The following is a 17,382-nucleotide window of genomic DNA, read 5'->3' as shown; positions in this document are numbered from 1 at the left end:
CATTTCAAGGCTGTGGTCTGGGATATGAATTCATTTCGGGCTTCTGGTCTGTGAATTCAGTTTAGGGATCTTCTGCGAGGTCTGAATTAATTTTGGTGTCTGGTTTTCCCACAAAATTATAATGCATCTTGATGTAAATAGTGTCAAAGTTTGCAAACCTCAGCCCTTCACCCGACACCAGACTCGAGCGTGCAGACTTGTTGAGTCCCCATGGCCCAGCACAACACTCATTCCAACACAAATTCATTGAGCTGAATTTTATTTTATACCCTTGTAACAGAAATAGTGATTAACATTGGAAAGAAATCTGTAGAGCAGTGATTCATAGAGGCATTTTAGAGAAGTGGTTCCCTTCTGGAGACCCATCCAAGACCATGAGTGAAACTCAATCAGAAGGTTTTATGCACCCCCAGACCGTGGATACAAGGACAGTCATATCACCATTCAGCCACACAAGATATGGCCTTTAAACTACCTGAGAACCACCACTGTTGTAGACGAAGACACATAAAGCTGTTCATATTCTCTGTAACCAGATGTTCTCAAGACGTTCTAGTCTACTGATGAAACGCATCATTAGGTCATCCGCTCTCCTCTCGTTTTTCCTCTTCTAGGCTCTCTGGACCAGCAATGCCATGTTGAGGCCACACGTCTTCTCCAACCCAACCGCTACATTAGATTCTACCTAGTCTACTAGGATTTATCAGACTCCTTGGGGTGGACCCTACGTTTGTGCTTGTTGAGAGTGGAGTTGTCAAAGAAACATTTATCACACTGGGGACAGGCAAACGGCTTCTCTCCAGTGTGTGACAATTCATGTCTTAGCATAGCAGCTTTAAGAATAAACCCTTTCTCGCAATGTCTGCAAATAAAAGGTGTCTCCCCAGAGTGCAGTCGTTGGTGGACCACCAGGTTGGCGTACTGGCAGTAGCTCTTGCCACACTCCTTGCACACGTGCGGCTTAGTCTCTGCATGGATGCCTGAGTGCTTGACGACACTTGATTGCCTAGTGAAGCCTTTCCCGCAAACGGGACAAGTATATGGCTTCTCTTTGGTGTGGACCACCTTGTGGAGGACAAGATGATTATGGTTTGTGAACTTCCGGCCACACTCTTCACAGGTGTATGGTCTCTCCCCGGTGTGGATCCGCTGGTGGGTTACCACATGATTCCTGCAGGAGAAACTTTTCCCGCAAACGTTACATAAAAACGGTCTTTCCCCCGTGTGACTTTTCATGTGTCGACTGAGAGATGCCTTGTTGCCAAATTGTTTCCCGCACCGTTCACATGGACCTAACCTTCCTCCACACCTCGAGTTTCGGCAGTTTTTATTATTGGTGACTGTTAGCTGGTAGATCATCTCCGACTTCATAGTCTGATTATTGAAGTTATCATCTGTTAACAAAACCAAAAATACACAAAAAAATAAATCAGTGAAAAGTCATTCCCTGTGACCTTTTAATTTACCCAATGCTCTATAGCAGGCATGCTCAACCTGCGGCCCTCCAGCTGTTGTAAAACTACAACTCCCACAATGCCCTGCTGTAGGCTGATAGCTGTAGGCTGTTCGGGCATGCTGTGAGTTGTAGTTTTGCAACAGCTGGAGGGCTGCAGGTTGAGCATGCCTGCTCTATAGGGGTGTGTTATTACAGCGGTCAGTACCTACCACCTCACTCCTTGTGGTAGGTACGGCTGCCTGAGCAATCACCTGCTATCTCTGCCAGAGCAGCACTCCACGCAGGCCAAGGACTGCCTATCACTGCCCATAGGGCGTGTGCTCCAGTCAGCTCTCAAAAGGGCCAGCGCACCTTAACCTTCCCCACCCTATGGCTGCACACCCCAGGGTATTTAAGGCAACTTTCCCTGTGGGAATGTGCCTGAGCAACAGGTTCTAGTTACCTGCAAAGGCACGCAATTGTCTTGTTTGCCTGCCTGTGTACCAATTTCTGTCCGTTTCCAGACTTGACCCTTTGCTGTCTGACCTTACTCTGCCTCTCCCCTCGATTTGACCCTGTGCCGCTTTTCCTGACCAATGGACCGTTTACTGGATTGCTCGTATGCTGCCTGCCTTGGCCTCAGCTTGTTTCCTGGCAATGGTTCTGTCTGGCCTTTCAGTGCCATTTAGATAACGCCTTTTAAGAGTAGCCCTAAGTCAATGTTCAGGGGCACAGCGGATCCACATCCGCTTCCGTAACAGGGTGTCTGATAAATAGAAAGGGAACCTCCATAATTGGCAAAAGCGAGACTCACGTATTACACGGGCCCATATTTTTCAATGGGCACCTTGTAATGCCTCATCTCCCCTGTAGCGAAACCCTTGCAGCCAGATCACAATTGATCGCTGGTGGTTACAGGACCCTTCTATCCATATATTGCACCATATCTAACCTCTTACAGATATGGTTATCTTACCTAGTGCAGAGAGCTGAGTGTCGTAGGAGTCATCAGGTTCCTTGGAGATGTGACTTGTGACAGAAGACTGAAACTGGGGAGAATCTGAAGGGGAACACGACCATAGGGTTTATATTAAAACTAGTAACATTACAAATATAATCATCCTAGATGGATACAGATATTTAGTCTCTGTTCTGAGTGAAAAAAAGCGTAATCTCACCCGTACGGATTGTGTCCGCTGTGTCCTCATAGGAGCTGTCTCGAGGCTCAGACTTCACATGACCAGGGGGGATACAACTAACGCTATGTGCAGGCCGAGTTTCTAAAAAGAAGAGGAGAACAAAGCTGTATATCAGTATATGGTATACATCAGTGGAACTGGTTCCCTGGATATACATGCTCTAATAATTTATGGGCCTGGCCAGTTTAGAAAACCCATTTTCACACACCTTATTCAGAAAACTGTAATTTATAATGGGGTCGCCTGTTCAGGACCCTTGTCTCTTGGCCAGAGTAGGTACAAGGAGCTCCTCTCTCTCTGGAGGACCTGTCTTGTATTATGCAGAAAGCCATTGATTTTCATGGGAACAGTCCAACACCCAATTTACCCTGAGGGGACACTTACACATACTGCTAGGTTTCCCCTTCGATCACAACTGATCACTGGGGGGGTCCCAGCAGGACACTTTGTGATGAGCTGATCCTTCTAACAAGTAGGGATTGTCCAAAGTGGAGAGCCCCTAGAGCCAATGAACACATTTCTGGTGCAGTTGCTACTTAATGCAGCACAAGCAGCACCCGTAAGGGTTGTCAGGTATAGTCTACTAAAACTGGAACCAGGATTGGAGCGGTGGGAACGGACCTCCTGACCACCAATGGCCAGAGGAATGGACCCCAAAAAAGCCTGGGAAGCCAGGGATGGGACAAAGTGAGACCAAAGGGCTAAAAAAAAAAAAAGAAGTGCAGTCAGAGGCAAGGCATCCCGGAGGAGAAGTAGGATGCTGTTGGGAGTGGAGGGACAGGAAACAACCCTGAGAAGGGTCCCAGAAGCTGCTGAAGGAGCATGAGGTGGACAAGGACTACTCCCGGGCAAGAGTGGGAGGCCAATACTGGGAGAGGAGGTGGCAGAGTCAGGGACAAGGTAAGCTGTCAGAGACCCCCTGGGAGACAGGGTGGTGAGGGGCACACTGGAAGGTAAGGAAACCTAACAGGGACCTAGGAAGAACACCATTACCCAGGGGAGACAGAGGGAAGAAGGAAATATACTTATCTTCTGGCATTATTGGGCACCGCAGGGTCACCCCCTCTGTATCCTCACACGGTATGGGGTTAATGGCTTTTTGACTGCAGATGCAGTGAAGCTGCAACCGGCAAGGTAAGGTAAGCGCCCGTAGGGGGTGGTACTAAACTGGCGACCCTCAGTGAGCAAATCTAGCTGGATTCCATGTAATATGGACACATGGAGCCTGTAAATGCAAGTCCTGACATGAAGGGGACCAGATCTCAAGGACTTGTGCTGTACTGGAAAACTGTAGAATTTTGAGAACACACTGTTTTTAAGGAGTTCTCCACATTGGACGATCCTTTCCTGTTTGAAAAGTCCCGCCTGAATCCCTGCAGTGCCTCCACAGGGAAAGCAAGGTACTACACATTGCCTAACTGCCTGTGCATACAATGAACGGACATATCGGGTCCTCCAAAGCAAACAGGTGCTCTCAGCTCGGGCTCAAGACCTTTTCTTTAAGGCCAATCTTTGATCCATACCTTCAAATTCTCCAGTGTCTGGTTCCTCTTTGATACGGTGCTGGACAGGGCTCCTCTGGTCCATGTTCTGATGGTTCAAAGGAAGTGGTTCTGGGAGAGATGATGGAACAGAACCAGTTGTAAAGCCAGCATCGCTGTAGTGACATTATATGAGAACATGGCTGATGTAGAGTGGGAAGCATCACTGCTAGAAATGTATTACTTGGTAAACAGATGGGTCAGATATGTTGGGATGGAAACCCCCTTTAAATGAGATGTTCCTCTATGACGGCAATCATGGCAGTGAACAGTGTTCCATTGACTCCCTGTTACCTTTGCCTTCACCCATTCGCTTATGGTTATAATGTTCTCCGTGTCCTTCCAGATATTCCCATTCGTCCTTGGAGAAATAAACCGCCACGTCCTGACACTTTAAGGGCACCTGAAACACGAGCAACAAAAGGTTTACACAGAAGGAGGAAGGACTTCGAGTAAAGCCACTGAACAGATCCTTAAAGGGGTTGTGCCATGAAAAATATTCAGACAAGCACTTTTTTAATTGCATGTCATTAATATGTATCTGTATAGTGCCACCTGCTGTGGTGGACGCACATGCTCGGTTCCATCTTTCAATGGCCTCTTGAGCTGTGATGGGAGGAGAGCTGCACCAGAAAGGAACCCCCCCCCCCCCCCACACACACACACCTGTCATTGTAATCCTGCCTGTAATAATGAGATGACTGCTGAAGACCACAAAGTGGTGTGCCTAGTAGTCAGTGCAAAATCATCAGGATTTTATGCTTTTTTAAATATAGGGACGTCACCAAAAAAATCTTTAAAAATGTGTTTAACGTGAAAACATAATAAAAACAATGTTATTTTCTGATGATAGAGCCGCTTTAAAGCGGCTCTGTCAGTGGGATCAACCCTATTAAACCAGACATACTGGCAGGTAGGGCTCATCATGCTGATTAAAACAACACCAGGAGGCGGGCTGAATCCTTTGAGCACTGTAGATTAGCTTTCTGAGCAGATCTCAGTGCGGTGAAGCCATAGTACATAGAGCATATGATATGTAGATGCTAGCTCACAGCTCTGCCCTCAGCATGTGCTCAAAGGATTCAGCCCCGCCTCCTGATCCTGGTGACAGAGCCGCTTTAAAGGGGTTGTCCACTTAAAATGACCTCCAATTAGTATCAATGGGTGTCATGTAATAATGTGGAAGTGTCGGTGGATGATCACTGGGGAGAGGAAGGTCTGGAATGATGAGGGATTCCAAAAAGAGAGGTCCTTGCTGGACAACCCCTTTAAACGGCCTTTAGGGATCCTCCCCCACCTCACAGGTCAACAGCCGGATGATCTTGTTGGCCAGCTCTAGGATCTTCATCTGATTTCGGTCCTGTACATCGAGGAGGGTGAACGAGAGATCTGGACGCGTCGCTGCGGAGTCCAGGATGTCATTGTGAAGCTCCGCAGCGCAGAGGCTGTAAGTGCACTTGTTTCCGTCCGCCTCTCTCTTCACAAGAATGTAGTCCTAGGGGAAGAGAGCAAGACACTAACAACCTGCTAATAACTGTATGTATAGGATTCTAGAACCCAACTAGAGGTCCTCACCGGTCCACGCACAGTAGTATAAAGCCGTGAACTACTTTGGGGCGAGTTCACATTAGCGTTTTCAGTCCGGGAAGCAAGCTCCACATGTGAACTACAGTGAGGTCCATAAGTATTGGGACATCGACACAATTCTAACATTTTTGGCTCTGTACACCGCCACAATGGATTTGAAATGAAACGAACAAGATGTGCTTTACCTGCAGACTGTCAGCTGTAATTTGAGGGTATTTACATCCAAATCAGGTGAACGGTGCAGGAATTACAGCAGTTTGCATATGTGCCTCCCACTTGTTAAGGGACCAAAAGTAATGGGACAATTGGCTTCTCGGCTGTTCCATGGCCGGGTGTGTGTTATTCCCTCATAAGTCCCTTTTAGAGACCCTCGGGATATTTCTTACAATACAAAAATGGTCTGTGGGACCAATAATCCCTTTAGGGGTCCCTAACTGATATTTTAAAATTCTTATCTTTAATTAATCATAGACATACAAACAATAAAGAAACCTATGTTTCTCTATTTTTTGTATGTCTATGATTAATTAAATAAAGATAAGAATTTTAAAATATCAGTTAGGGACCCCTAAAGGGATTATTGGTCCCACAGACCGTTTTTGTGTTATCCCCTCATTATCCCAATTACAATGAGCAGATACAAGGTCCAGAGGTCATTTCCAGTCTGCTATTTGTATTTGGAATCTGTTGCTGCCAACTCTGAAGATGAGATCCAAAGAGCTGTCACTATCAGTGAAGCCATCATTAGGCTGAAAAAACACAACAACCCATCAGTGAGATAGCAAAAACATTAGGCGTGCCCAAAACAACTGTTTGGAAAATTCTTAAAAAGAAGGAACGCACCGGTGAGCTCAGCAACACCAAAAGACCCGGAAGACCACGGAAAACAACTGTGGTGGATGACCGAAGAATTCTTTCTCTGGTGAAGAAAACACCCTTCACAACAGTTGACCAGATCAAGAACACTCTCCAGGAGGTAGGTGTCTGTGTGTCAAAGTCAACAATCAGGAGAAGACTTCACCAGAGTGAATACAGAGGGTTCACCACAAGATGGAAACCATTGGTGAGCCTCAAAAACAGGAAGGCCAGATTAGAGTTTGCCAAACGACATCTAAAAAAGCCTTCACAGTTCTGGAACATCTTATGGACAGATGAGACCAAGATCAACTTGTACCAGAGTGATGGGAAGGGAAGAGTATGGAGAAGGAAAGGAACTGCTCATGATCCTAAGCATACCACCTCATCAGTGAAGCATGGTGGTGGTAGTGTCATGGCGTGGGCATGTATGGCTGCCAATGGAACTGCTTCTCTTGTATTTATTGATGATGTGACTGCTGACAAAAGCAGCAGGATGAATTCTGAAGTGTTTCGGGCAATATTATCTGCTCATATTCAGCCAAATGCTTCAGAACTCATTGGACTACTCTTCACAGTGCAGATGGACAATGACCCAAAGCATACTGCAAATGCAACCAAAGAGTTTTTTAAGGGAAAGAAGTGGAATGTTCTGCAATGGCCAAGTCAATCACCGGACCTGAATCCGATTTGAGCATTTCACTTGCTGAAGACAAAACTGAAGGGAAAATGCCCCAAGAACAAGCAGGAACTGAGGACAGTTGCAGTAGAGGCCTGGCAGAGCATCACCAGGGATGAAACCAGCGTCTGGTGATGTCTATGCGTTCCAGACTTCAGGCTGTAATTCACTGCAGAGGATTTGCAACCAAGTATTAAAAAGTGAAAGTTTGATTTATGATTATTATTCTGTCCCATTACTTTTGGTTTCTTAAAAAGTGGGAGGCACATATGCAAACTGCTGTAATTCCTGCACCATTCACCTGATTTGGATGTAAATACCCTCAAATTAAAGCTGACAGTCTGCAGTTAAAGCACATCTTGTTCGTTTTATTTCAAATCCATTGTGGTGGTGTATAGAGCCAAAAATGTTAGAATTGTGTTGATGTCCCAATATTTATGGACCTGGCTGTATATTTCTCGGGCTGAACACCGTTCCTGCGACACAAACTCCCAGTATAAGGACTTTGAATGCTGCGAGTTCCAGTCTGACTGCGGCGGTCTTGAATTATATGAGTGCAGGTCAGTGGACCCGAGGATGGGCAGGAATTCACAGCGTAATAAATCATTATAACGCCATGAGTTTGTGGCACAGAAGCAGCGTTTTCCCGGACTGATTACGCTCGTGTGAAACTGACCTTCGAGAATGTCTGCATGGAGGTTTTTTCCCCTTGGATTTTGGACCCAAAAACTGAGCCCTTGCAATTTATCGCCAATGAATTAAATGGGGAAAACTCTTGTTAAGGCCTCATGCACACGACCGTATATATTTTGCAGTCTGCAAAAAAATACGGATGATGTCCGTGTGCATTCCGTATTTTGTGGAACAGAACGGCTGGCCCCATGGTAGAACAGTCCTATCCTTTTCCGTTATGCGGACAATAATAGGACATGTTCTATTTTTTTGCGGAACAGACATATGGAAACAGAATGCACACGGAGTAACTTCCGTTTTTTTGACCCCTCAAAAAAAAAAAAAAAACACGGAACGGACACGGAAATAAAATACGTTTGTGTGCATGAGCCCTAATTTATACGGCACTTTTTCATTCTGCGGCTTTAAAAAAAAAGGCTTTAAAAAAAAATTGGCGTTGAGGGAAAAAAATAAAGAAGTGAATTGTCTATTCTTGACGCAAATTCGGCCTGGAATCCGCGTCCAGAGTTCGCATTGCAATGGAAAGGATAAAAAAAAAAAAAAAAAGTGTCAAATGAAAAGGGTTATTTGAGATGAGATGCGATTCCGTGCAGCCGCCACTTCCGGGATCACGTGCCCAATGTACGGAAGTGGGGGCTGCGCGGGATCACAGCACATCTCAGAGAACCCCCTTTAAAAACCACATCCTAAAAAACCACAAGGAATCCTGAAACGGATTCTGCATCAGGTTTATTTTTTCTCCTTACGTCAAACAGACAAGCGATTCTTCTTTATTTACCAGTATTTCGAAGTGCGAAGCCGCTGCAGCCACCATATTGCCAAACCTGAGCCAGCACATGAATAAAACAGCTCTCTCTGCCTCTACCACAGCAGGAAGTCCCAGCATCATCTGAAATACTCATGAGTTACATTCCAGAAGTCCACCAACCCACATCTATGCCGAAAGCAAAGACCACACGGTCCGGCTGCCACATGCAGTCAAAACCCCTGCCCTTCCCCCATAGTTTTGACTGACAAAAACATATCAGGAAAGGTAAATTAGGTCTATAGGTGTAGAAACACTAAGGGGGTCATTTATCAATCTGGTGTAAAGTAGAAATGGCTTAGTTGCCCATAGCAACCAGATTCCTCCTTTCAATTTCCAAAGGACCCATTAAAAATGAAAGGTGTAATCTGATTAGTTGCTATGGGCAACTAAGCCATTTCTTCTTTATACTAGTTTCATAAATGGCCCCTTTAGTGTTTTCATCACAGTAGGCGTCCGACTGCTCGATGTGTCCTTAACGTACTCCTATACCCAAGGGGCGGAGCCCAATTTATTTATTTTTTTAATACCTGTGTCATGCTCCGCCCCCTCAGGCATCACATCAGCCATTACACACCTACAATCTCCGCCTTACCTCTACAGTCAGAAGAGAGATAATCTCCAAGGTGTGATTCAAAATGGCTTCCGCCTTCTCCATCATCTACACGCGCATGTGCATCGCCCTAGAGACAAAAAAGCATGGTTATCGCCGGAGAGGTGACGGAAGCCGTCTCTCCTGCCAGTCATCCATTAAAGGGGCGGCCCCATCTGAAGAAGCGAGAGCACGTCTTTAGGACACGGCATTTCTTTACGGCCATCGATCCTGGGGAGGACGCCGCCGCTACTTGGATTCAGCCTTTCCCATCGAGCTGCCCCCAGTGATGGCACAACCTTACGAGATGGGAATACCCCTTTAATTGGTCATTCATCCAACTGAACGACTTATGGAGCCTTACTGCACAATGCCGATATAGCACATGCCAAAAATGGGGCAAATTGTGACAATTGTATCAGAAAAAGCACACGTGTCCTAATCTACTGGATTTGGCAGCCTACTCATGGCTTTGCGCGGTGTCAGTACGATTAAAAAAAATGGTGGCTTTTCCACTGGATGCCATATACTTGATGCAGGGCGCCATACGGCGGGCATGGAGCCCCTACAGTGCAGGGCGTTACCACCTGAAAGCCTTAGGCCTCGTTCACACAGGAGTCACGTTGGGCACGTTTTCAGCAGCCATATTACAACCACAAATCTGTGCCCGACCGTGGGACCCGTTGTCGGCTGCAACGTGGAGGGTAAAATGTGCCCATCTAGAACTGTAGCAAATCCTCAGCTGTGAAAGGTATTACTGGCAGAGCTGCGAGAGTGGGGGGACGGTGTCGGAGGCCTGAGTTAGGTGTGTGTGAGATTTGCCAGGTGTCCGACCATCATCATAGCAGGTGGAGGAGAGGGGCTGGACTACCCCTTTAAATAAGTGTGCCTCTATTCACTGACAGCAAGCAGAGTTCCTATAAACAGCGAAGCAGCGATACACAGAGTATATTATAAACTTGCAGGATCGGGGGCGGCTCCGCTGCTTTTTGTTAGGGCAAAGGTATAAAAACATAAAAAATAAATTAAAAGGCCTCCTATGCAAATTTCACCAAATGTGGGCCTTGTTGTCCGTGGCAACCAATCAGCACTCAACTTTCATTTTCTGCACTGCCTTGGAGATGGGACTCCGGTTGCTATGGGCAACCAGCTTATTACTTCCCCCCAGACATTTTCATAGCTGAGGCTCATGGGAGCCAATGGCAAGTGCAGAGAGAGAAGCCGGGGGTCCTCCCCTCACCCCCCGCGCCTAGTAACACACGGACCCGCCACAGCAGCAGCACCACCTCCTGCCCGAGCGCACATATAGCTGACATGACGGCCACATGTAAACACTTAGCGTGCAGCCCAAACAAAGCGCCTACCTTCTCCGACCATGTGAGGGGGCGGGCTCATCCATTCTCCGCTCTTATTGGCTCGTTCCTGAGCGCCTTCGAAAAGCAATCTGGGAGTTGTAGTTCGGTCGTCAATCAGGCGCTCGGCTAAAACTACAATTCCCGAGATGCCGTTGTTAATTAGTTGCTAGCTCGGGAGATGTAGTTCTACGTCGTCGTTGCTCGCTAGGGGTATAGCGACTACTGGACTGCAATTCCCAAGATGCAACTGTGGCCTCTGCTGTGAGCTCTGATTGGTTGTTGTCTTTAGCGCGTTACTGGACTACAATTCCCGAGATGCAACAGCGGCGTCGAGGCTTTGAATACGACATTCATTAGCTGCCACTGCATGTCGGGATATGTAGTTCTGTGTTGGTTATAGTCTGCTGTAGTGTACTGGGGAATTCTCAGCAGGGGCTGTGCTTGGAGGCCGCTGGGAGGTTAGTGGCTGCTGTAGGCAAGTGTAGCTGAACTGTCACAGCAGTTCAAGGGGACATCCATTATTTTTTTTTGCTAGAATATGTAACAATTCTACAACTTTCTGATATGCTTTGTGTATCATTTTCACGATTTCTGCTTGCTGTCAGTAAATTGAAACAGTATTACCAAAAAAGACAGACACAGCGGCATTGTTTCTACTAAGCGAAACATTTATGGTAGAAAATGATCTGAAGTTGCAGAGTGAGTGTTTCCATTCACTGACAGCATGCACAGATCTCTTAAAGGGATTGTGTCTTGTCAGACAATGGGGGCATATTGGTAGGATGGGCTTTTTTCGGCGGCTCTATAGAAATGAAGTGTGGTGCGCCCTCCGTGACTATCAAGGCTCCATTTACGAATTTACGATAGGTCCGGGTCCCAGCCTCGCGATATTCCCCCATTGTCGGAGATGAGACACCCCTTTAAGCAGTAGGGATTGAAACAAAATCTAAACTGGATGGGAGGAATGTGTCATTCTTGTACGTACAAAAGTCGCAAGTTTTGGCACCAAAATATGCAACTTTTTTTGCCACTTTTACAGTAGTGGACGGAAGGTCGCCTGCGGTCAGACACATTTACAGATGTCATCAGAGAACGGCCCGAAGATGTGCCAGGATTATTACCTCAAAGGGGTTGTCTCATCTCAGACAATTGGGGCATATGGCTAGGATATGCCCCCATTGTCTTATAGGTGCGGGTCCCACACCTATATCGAGAATGGAGCCCCGAAAGTGGAGAGCGCCCTGCGCATGCACAGCGGCCCTCCATTCATTTCTATGGGGCCGCTGAAAATAGCCGCGCGCTGGCTCGGCTATTGCTGTCTGCCCCATAAAAATGAATGGGAGCCTGGGCCGTGCATGCGCAGGGCGCTCTCCTTCACTTCTATGGGAGAGGCGGGGATTAGCGCTTGGTGGTGGACGGACCCTGGGAAATCTGGAGTCCTACAGCCACAGCGCTCCGTTCTCGTTATAGGTGCAGGTCCCAGCAGTGGGACCCGCACCTATCAAACAATGGGGGCATATCCTAGCAATATGCCCCATTGTCTAAGATGGGACAACCCCTTTAATTCTGGTGCATCGTATGCCAGCGGGGATTATTGTCAAAGGGCATCTGTCAGCAGTTTTGTACCTATGACACTGGCCGACCTGTTAGGTGTAACGGTAACGCCCCCATTGCTTCTAGAGGCTCATTTGCATATATTAAAACATCACTTTTCTCAGCAATGCGGGCACATGTGAACATGGGACCAACACAGACGCCTTCAGCTGCCAAGCGCACATGTAACAGGTCAGCCAGTGTCATAGGTACAAAACTGCTGACAGATGCCCTTTAAGATTAAGAAATGCGAGTATTAGGCCGGATTACAAAACCCTGTTTCCTTTTCCATTCCTCTGATCAGTCAGAAGAAAAAAAAAAACAAACAGGATCCTGTAAAAGAAAAAAAAAATATATAAAATCGGACCCTGTGCTTAGTTATGCCCATTTGACAAACCGCTCAGATTTTTTTTTTCTCATGGATCAGAACGGAAAGTGAAACGGTGATGTGAACTCTCTCTCTTAACCCCTTAAGGACACAGGGCGTACCGGTACGCCCTATTTCCCGAGTCCTTAAGGACCAAGGGCGTACCGGTACGTCCTGACTTAAAATCGGCATTCCGGCGCCGCGGGGGTTAATCGGAACGGGATTTCGGCTGAAATCATTCAGCCGGCATCCCGTAACAACGCAGGGGGGGGTCATTTGACCCCCCCGTATCGGCGATCGCAGAAAACCGCAGGTCAATTCAGACCTGCGGTTTTCTGCGTTTCCGGTCCATTCGGGTGTCCGGTGACCCGATGAACCGGAAAAAGACTGCGATCGGTGGCGTAATTATACACCACCAATCGCAGTCCGAGGATTTGAGGAGGCGGTGCTGGCCCTGGTGCTGAACACTGCTGTCCAGGGTGCTGATTGGTGCAGGGGAGAGAGGCGCGAGATTCAAACTTCCTGCGCTCCTCTCTCCCCTCCTCTTCCTGTTCTGCACGAGCACCCGGCAGCATCGTCCAGCACCAGCTCCTGTGTCCCCCTAATCGCCATCCATCACCCTCCTGCACCCATCGCCACCCAGGTAGGTTAGGGTCAGTGAGGGAGAGGCATCGTTAGGCAGGGAAAGAAGGGAAAAGTTAGTTAGGAAAAAAAAAACAAAAAAAAAACTTTTAACTTTTACACAAAACTTTTTTTGATCCATCTATCAGACCCCAGACCCCCCCCTGCCACTTGCCCCCCCCTACCACCACCAGCCCCCCCACCCATCCCCCCCACCACCCCCCCCAACCCCCCCCCCCCCCCCCCCCCCCCCCCACCACTAGCCCCCTCACCACCACTTTTTTTTCTGCGTTCGCTGACTGGTCGGCACTTTTTAGCGTCCGTCCACTGTTAGCGCATCGCCTGCCCCACCGCTGATCAGCGTTGTACCGCTAATCAGCAACTTTTTTTTTTTCCTAACACTTGCCCTTTTTTCCTTTTTTTAGTACGCGAACACCCGTTGCCCCCACACACACGCACATATAATAAAGTTTTACACACACGCACACCTACACGCACACACACCCATGGCCCGCCGGGTGTTCTCGGCCGAGGAGGCATATGCCCAGATTGCCTCCGACTCCGAGAGCCCCAGTGAGGATGAGGATGACCCCACATTCCTCTTATCATCAGCATCCTCCTCATCATCATCGGATGACGATGAGCCACCAAGGCGGCGGAGACGCCGCCAGGCGGAGCCAGGGGCCGCACATGCTAGGGATCCTGTGGCCCACCCTAGTACGAGCCGCCCTGGGGTTCGTACTGGTTTCCCGGCCCACCAAATAAGTTCACCGGAGACCCCTGCCGATGAACTTAGCTGGTGTCCCCCAGTGGACTTTGAGCCTGAGATTCCGGATTTCGCTGGCAATCCTGGAATCCAGATTCCCACAGTGGGGTTTACTGAAATAGACTTTTTTAGTTTTTTTTTCAGTAACCCACTGGTGAATTTGATGGTGGAGCAGACGAATCTGTACGCCCAACAGTTCGTCGCTCAAAACCCAGGCTCAGTTTTGGCTAGACCCGGTGGCTGGACGCCGGTCAGTGCAGCCGAAATGAGGACATTTTGGGGCCTCGTGCTGCATATGGGTCTAGTCCAAAAACCCAGTGTCAGGCAATACTGGAGTGGGGACGTCCTGTACCAGACCCCACTGTACAGTATGGTCATGACACGCTCCCGGTTTGAGGCCATCCGGAAATGTCTGCATTATTCCGATAATGCAGCATGTCCACCCCGAGGTGATCCTGCCTATGACCGGCTGTACAAGATACGGCCGGTCATCGATCACTTTGGGGCCACATTTCAGCAGGCCTACGTACCTGGAAGGGAGGTCGCGGTTGATGAGTCGCTCATTGCGTTCAAGGGGAGACTCAGTTTCCGCCAATATATTCCCACAAAGCGAGCGAGGTATGGCGTGAAGCTATACAAAATTTGTGAGAGTACCTCAGGGTACACTTACAAATTTCGTGTGTACGAGGGGCGAGATTCCCGTATTCAACCCCCAGAATGTCCCCCCACTCTGGGTGTTAGCGGGAAACTCGTGTGGGACCTTATGTACCCACTGCTGGATAATGGTTACCACTTGTACGTGGATAACTTTTATACCAGCATTCCCTTGTTCAGGTCCCTTGCCGCCAGATCTACGTTCGCTTGTGGGACCGTGCGGAAAAATCAGCGCGGCCTCCCTGCCTACCCCCTCCAGGTACCTATCCCCAGGGGTGAGACCCGTGCACTTACCAGTGGAAACCTGTTGCTGGTCAGGTATAAGGACAAGAGGGATGTCCTTATGCTGTCCACAATCCACGGTAACGGCACCACCCCAGTCCCTGTGCGAGGTACCGCGGCAACGGTCCTCAAGCCCGATTGTATCGTCGACTACAATCGGTATATGGGAGGAGTTGATCTCTCGGATCAAGTCCTCACGCCATATAACGCCATGCGCAAAACCCGGGCATGGTACAAAAAAGTTGCGGTCTACTTGGTGCAGGTTGCCATGTACAACTCTTTTGTACTATCCCGAAGCGCTGGCAGCACAGGGACATTCCTCCAATTCTATGAGGCAGTCCTCAAGGACCTGATCTTTTCGGACCGGGAAAGAGCAGGCCGGAGTACCTCGGGAACTGGAGGCGCCCGGATCGTCCCTGGCCAACACTTTCCAGGTGTGGTCCCCCATACTGGAAAGAAGGGACGAACCCAAAAAAAGTGCAGAGTGTGTCGCAGGAGGGGGATACGGAAGGACACCACCACTCAGTGCGACACGTGCCCCGATCATCCGGGCCTCTGCGTTATCGATTGCTTCAGGGAGTATCACACTTCCATGGAGTACTAAATTTTTATAATCCCCAACAGTTCACTAGAGAACATAAAACACTATGGCTCTCAGACTTTGGAGACACGAAAACTATTTTTCTTTCCCCCAAAAATATTAGTTTTAGTGCAGGCATCCTCAAACTGCGGCCCTCCAGATGTTGTAAAACTATAACTCCCAGCATGCCCAGACAACCTACAGCCATCAGCAGGGCATGGTGGGAATTGTAGTTTTACAACATCTGGAGGGCCGCAGTTTTAGGATGCCTGCTTAGTGTCTCCAAAGTCTGAGAGCCATACATATTGGGCATCGTCGCGTGCGTAAAAGTCGTCGCTATAAAAATAACTTTTGACCAAACGCCTCGGATGAACGGTGTTAAAAATATAAAATAAAAACGGTGCCAAAACACCTATTTTTGGGCAAAATTTCAATTTAAATCCATTTTGCCGGTAATAAAGCAAGGGTTAACAGCCAAACAAAACTAAATATTTATTGCCCCGATTCTGTCGTTTGCAGAAACACCCCATATGTGGTCGTAAATGGCTATATAGCCGCACGGCAGGGCATAGAACTAAGGGAACGCCATACGGTTTCTGGAAGGCAGATTTTGATGGACAGTTTTTTTTTTGACACCATGTCCCATTAGAAGCCCCCCCTGATGTAGCCCAGACTAGAAACTCCAAAAAAGTGACCCCATCTAAGAAACTACACCCCTCAAGGTATTCAAAAGTTACTTTACAAACTATGTTAACCCTTTAGGTGTTCCACAAAACTAAATAGCGAATGTAGAAACAATTTTAGATTTTAATTTTTTTGTTACATTGCCTCAAAAAGAGTAATATAGAGCAACCAAATATCAAATTTACCCCAAAAATAGTCCCAAAACAACAACCACCTTATCCCGTAGTTTCCTAGATGGGGTCACTTTTATGGAGTTTCTACTCTAGGGGGGCATCAGGGGGCTTGAAAGGGTACATGGTGTAAATAAACCAGTCCAGCAAAATCTGCCTTCCAAAAACCATATGGCGTTCCCCTTCTTCTATGTCCTGCCGTTTAGCCAAATAGTAGTTTACCACCACATATGGGGTGTTTCTGCAAACTACAGAATCAGGGCAACCCATTTTGAGTGTTGTTTGGCAGTTAACCCTTGTTTTACTCCTAGAAAAAATTGATTATATTGGAAAATTTTCCAAAAAATTGAAATTTCATAATTGTTTCTCCATCTGCCATTAACTCTTGTGGAACACCTAAAGGGTTAACAAAGTTTGTAAACCCAGTTTTGAATACCTTGAGGGGTGTACTTTCTTAGATGGAGTCACTTTTTTGAAATTTCTATTCTAGGGGTGCAACAGGGGGCTTCAAATGGGACATGGTATAAACAAAACCAGTCCTGCAAAATCTGCCTTCCAAAACCCATATGGTGTTCCCCTCCTTCTATGTGCTACCGTTCGGCCAAACAGTAGTTTACGACCACATATGGGGTGTTTTTGCAAACTACAGAATCAGGGCAACCCATTTTGAGTGTTGTTTGGCAGTTAACCCTTGTTTTACTCCTAGAAAAAATTGATTATATTGGAAAATTTTCCAAAAAATTGAAATTTCATAATTGTTTCTCCATCTGCCATTAACTCTTGTGGAACACCTAAAGGGTTAACAAAGTTTGTAAACCCAGTTTTGAATACCTTGAGGGGTGTACTTTCTTAGATGGAGTCACTTTTTTGAAATTTCTATTCTAGGGGTGCAACAGGGGGCTTCAAATGGGACATGGTATAAAC

The 17,382-nt window shown here is 47.4% G+C and overlaps 1 protein-coding gene across 4 annotated transcripts; it reads right to left on the bottom strand.

The window, feature by feature from the left end:
- Positions 1-615: 615 nt before the first annotated feature.
- On the bottom strand, positions 616-10,805 carry LOC122946414 (oocyte zinc finger protein XlCOF7.1-like). 4 transcript variants are annotated; one of them, XM_044306025.1, is made up of 8 exons: positions 10,751-10,805; positions 9,390-9,477; positions 5,473-5,670; positions 4,470-4,578; positions 4,158-4,247; positions 2,614-2,715; positions 2,412-2,495; positions 616-1,394 (listed from the first exon to the last, which is right to left on the bottom strand). In XM_044306025.1, exons 2-8 carry the CDS (start codon positions 9,453-9,455, stop codon positions 694-696), a joined length of 1,350 nt encoding a protein of 449 aa, XP_044161960.1. In that variant the 5' UTR covers positions 9,456-9,477; positions 10,751-10,805; the 3' UTR covers positions 616-693. The 4 variants fall into 4 exon arrangements, with proteins under 4 accessions (XP_044161960.1, XP_044161961.1, XP_044161963.1 ...); XM_044306026.1 differs by lacking the exon at positions 10,751-10,805 and adding an exon at positions 10,439-10,741; XM_044306028.1 differs by lacking the exon at positions 10,751-10,805 and adding an exon at positions 10,652-10,703.
- Between the last annotated feature and the right edge of the window lie 6,577 nt (positions 10,806-17,382).

This window comes from Bufo gargarizans, chromosome 9 (assembly GCF_014858855.1).
Source record: "Bufo gargarizans isolate SCDJY-AF-19 chromosome 9, ASM1485885v1, whole genome shotgun sequence".
Classification (NCBI taxonomy): domain Eukaryota; kingdom Metazoa; phylum Chordata; class Amphibia; order Anura; family Bufonidae; genus Bufo; species Bufo gargarizans.
The sequence above is the reverse complement of the archived record's forward strand: the minus strand, read 5'-3'. Positions and strand labels throughout refer to the sequence as shown.

Coding starts and splice junctions, on each gene's coding strand:
- LOC122946414 (XM_044306025.1), bottom strand. CDS start 9,455: ATGATGGAGAAGGCGGAAGCCATTTTGAATCACACCTTGGAGATTATC. Junction 5,671..9,389: donor TCTCTCTTCTGACTGTAGAG/GTAAGGCGGAGA, acceptor CTCTTCCCCTAG/GACTACATTCTTGTGAAGAG. Junction 4,248..4,469: donor GCGAATGGGTGAAGGCAAAG/GTAACAGGGAGT, acceptor CATCTCTCCCAG/AACCACTTCCTTTGAACCAT.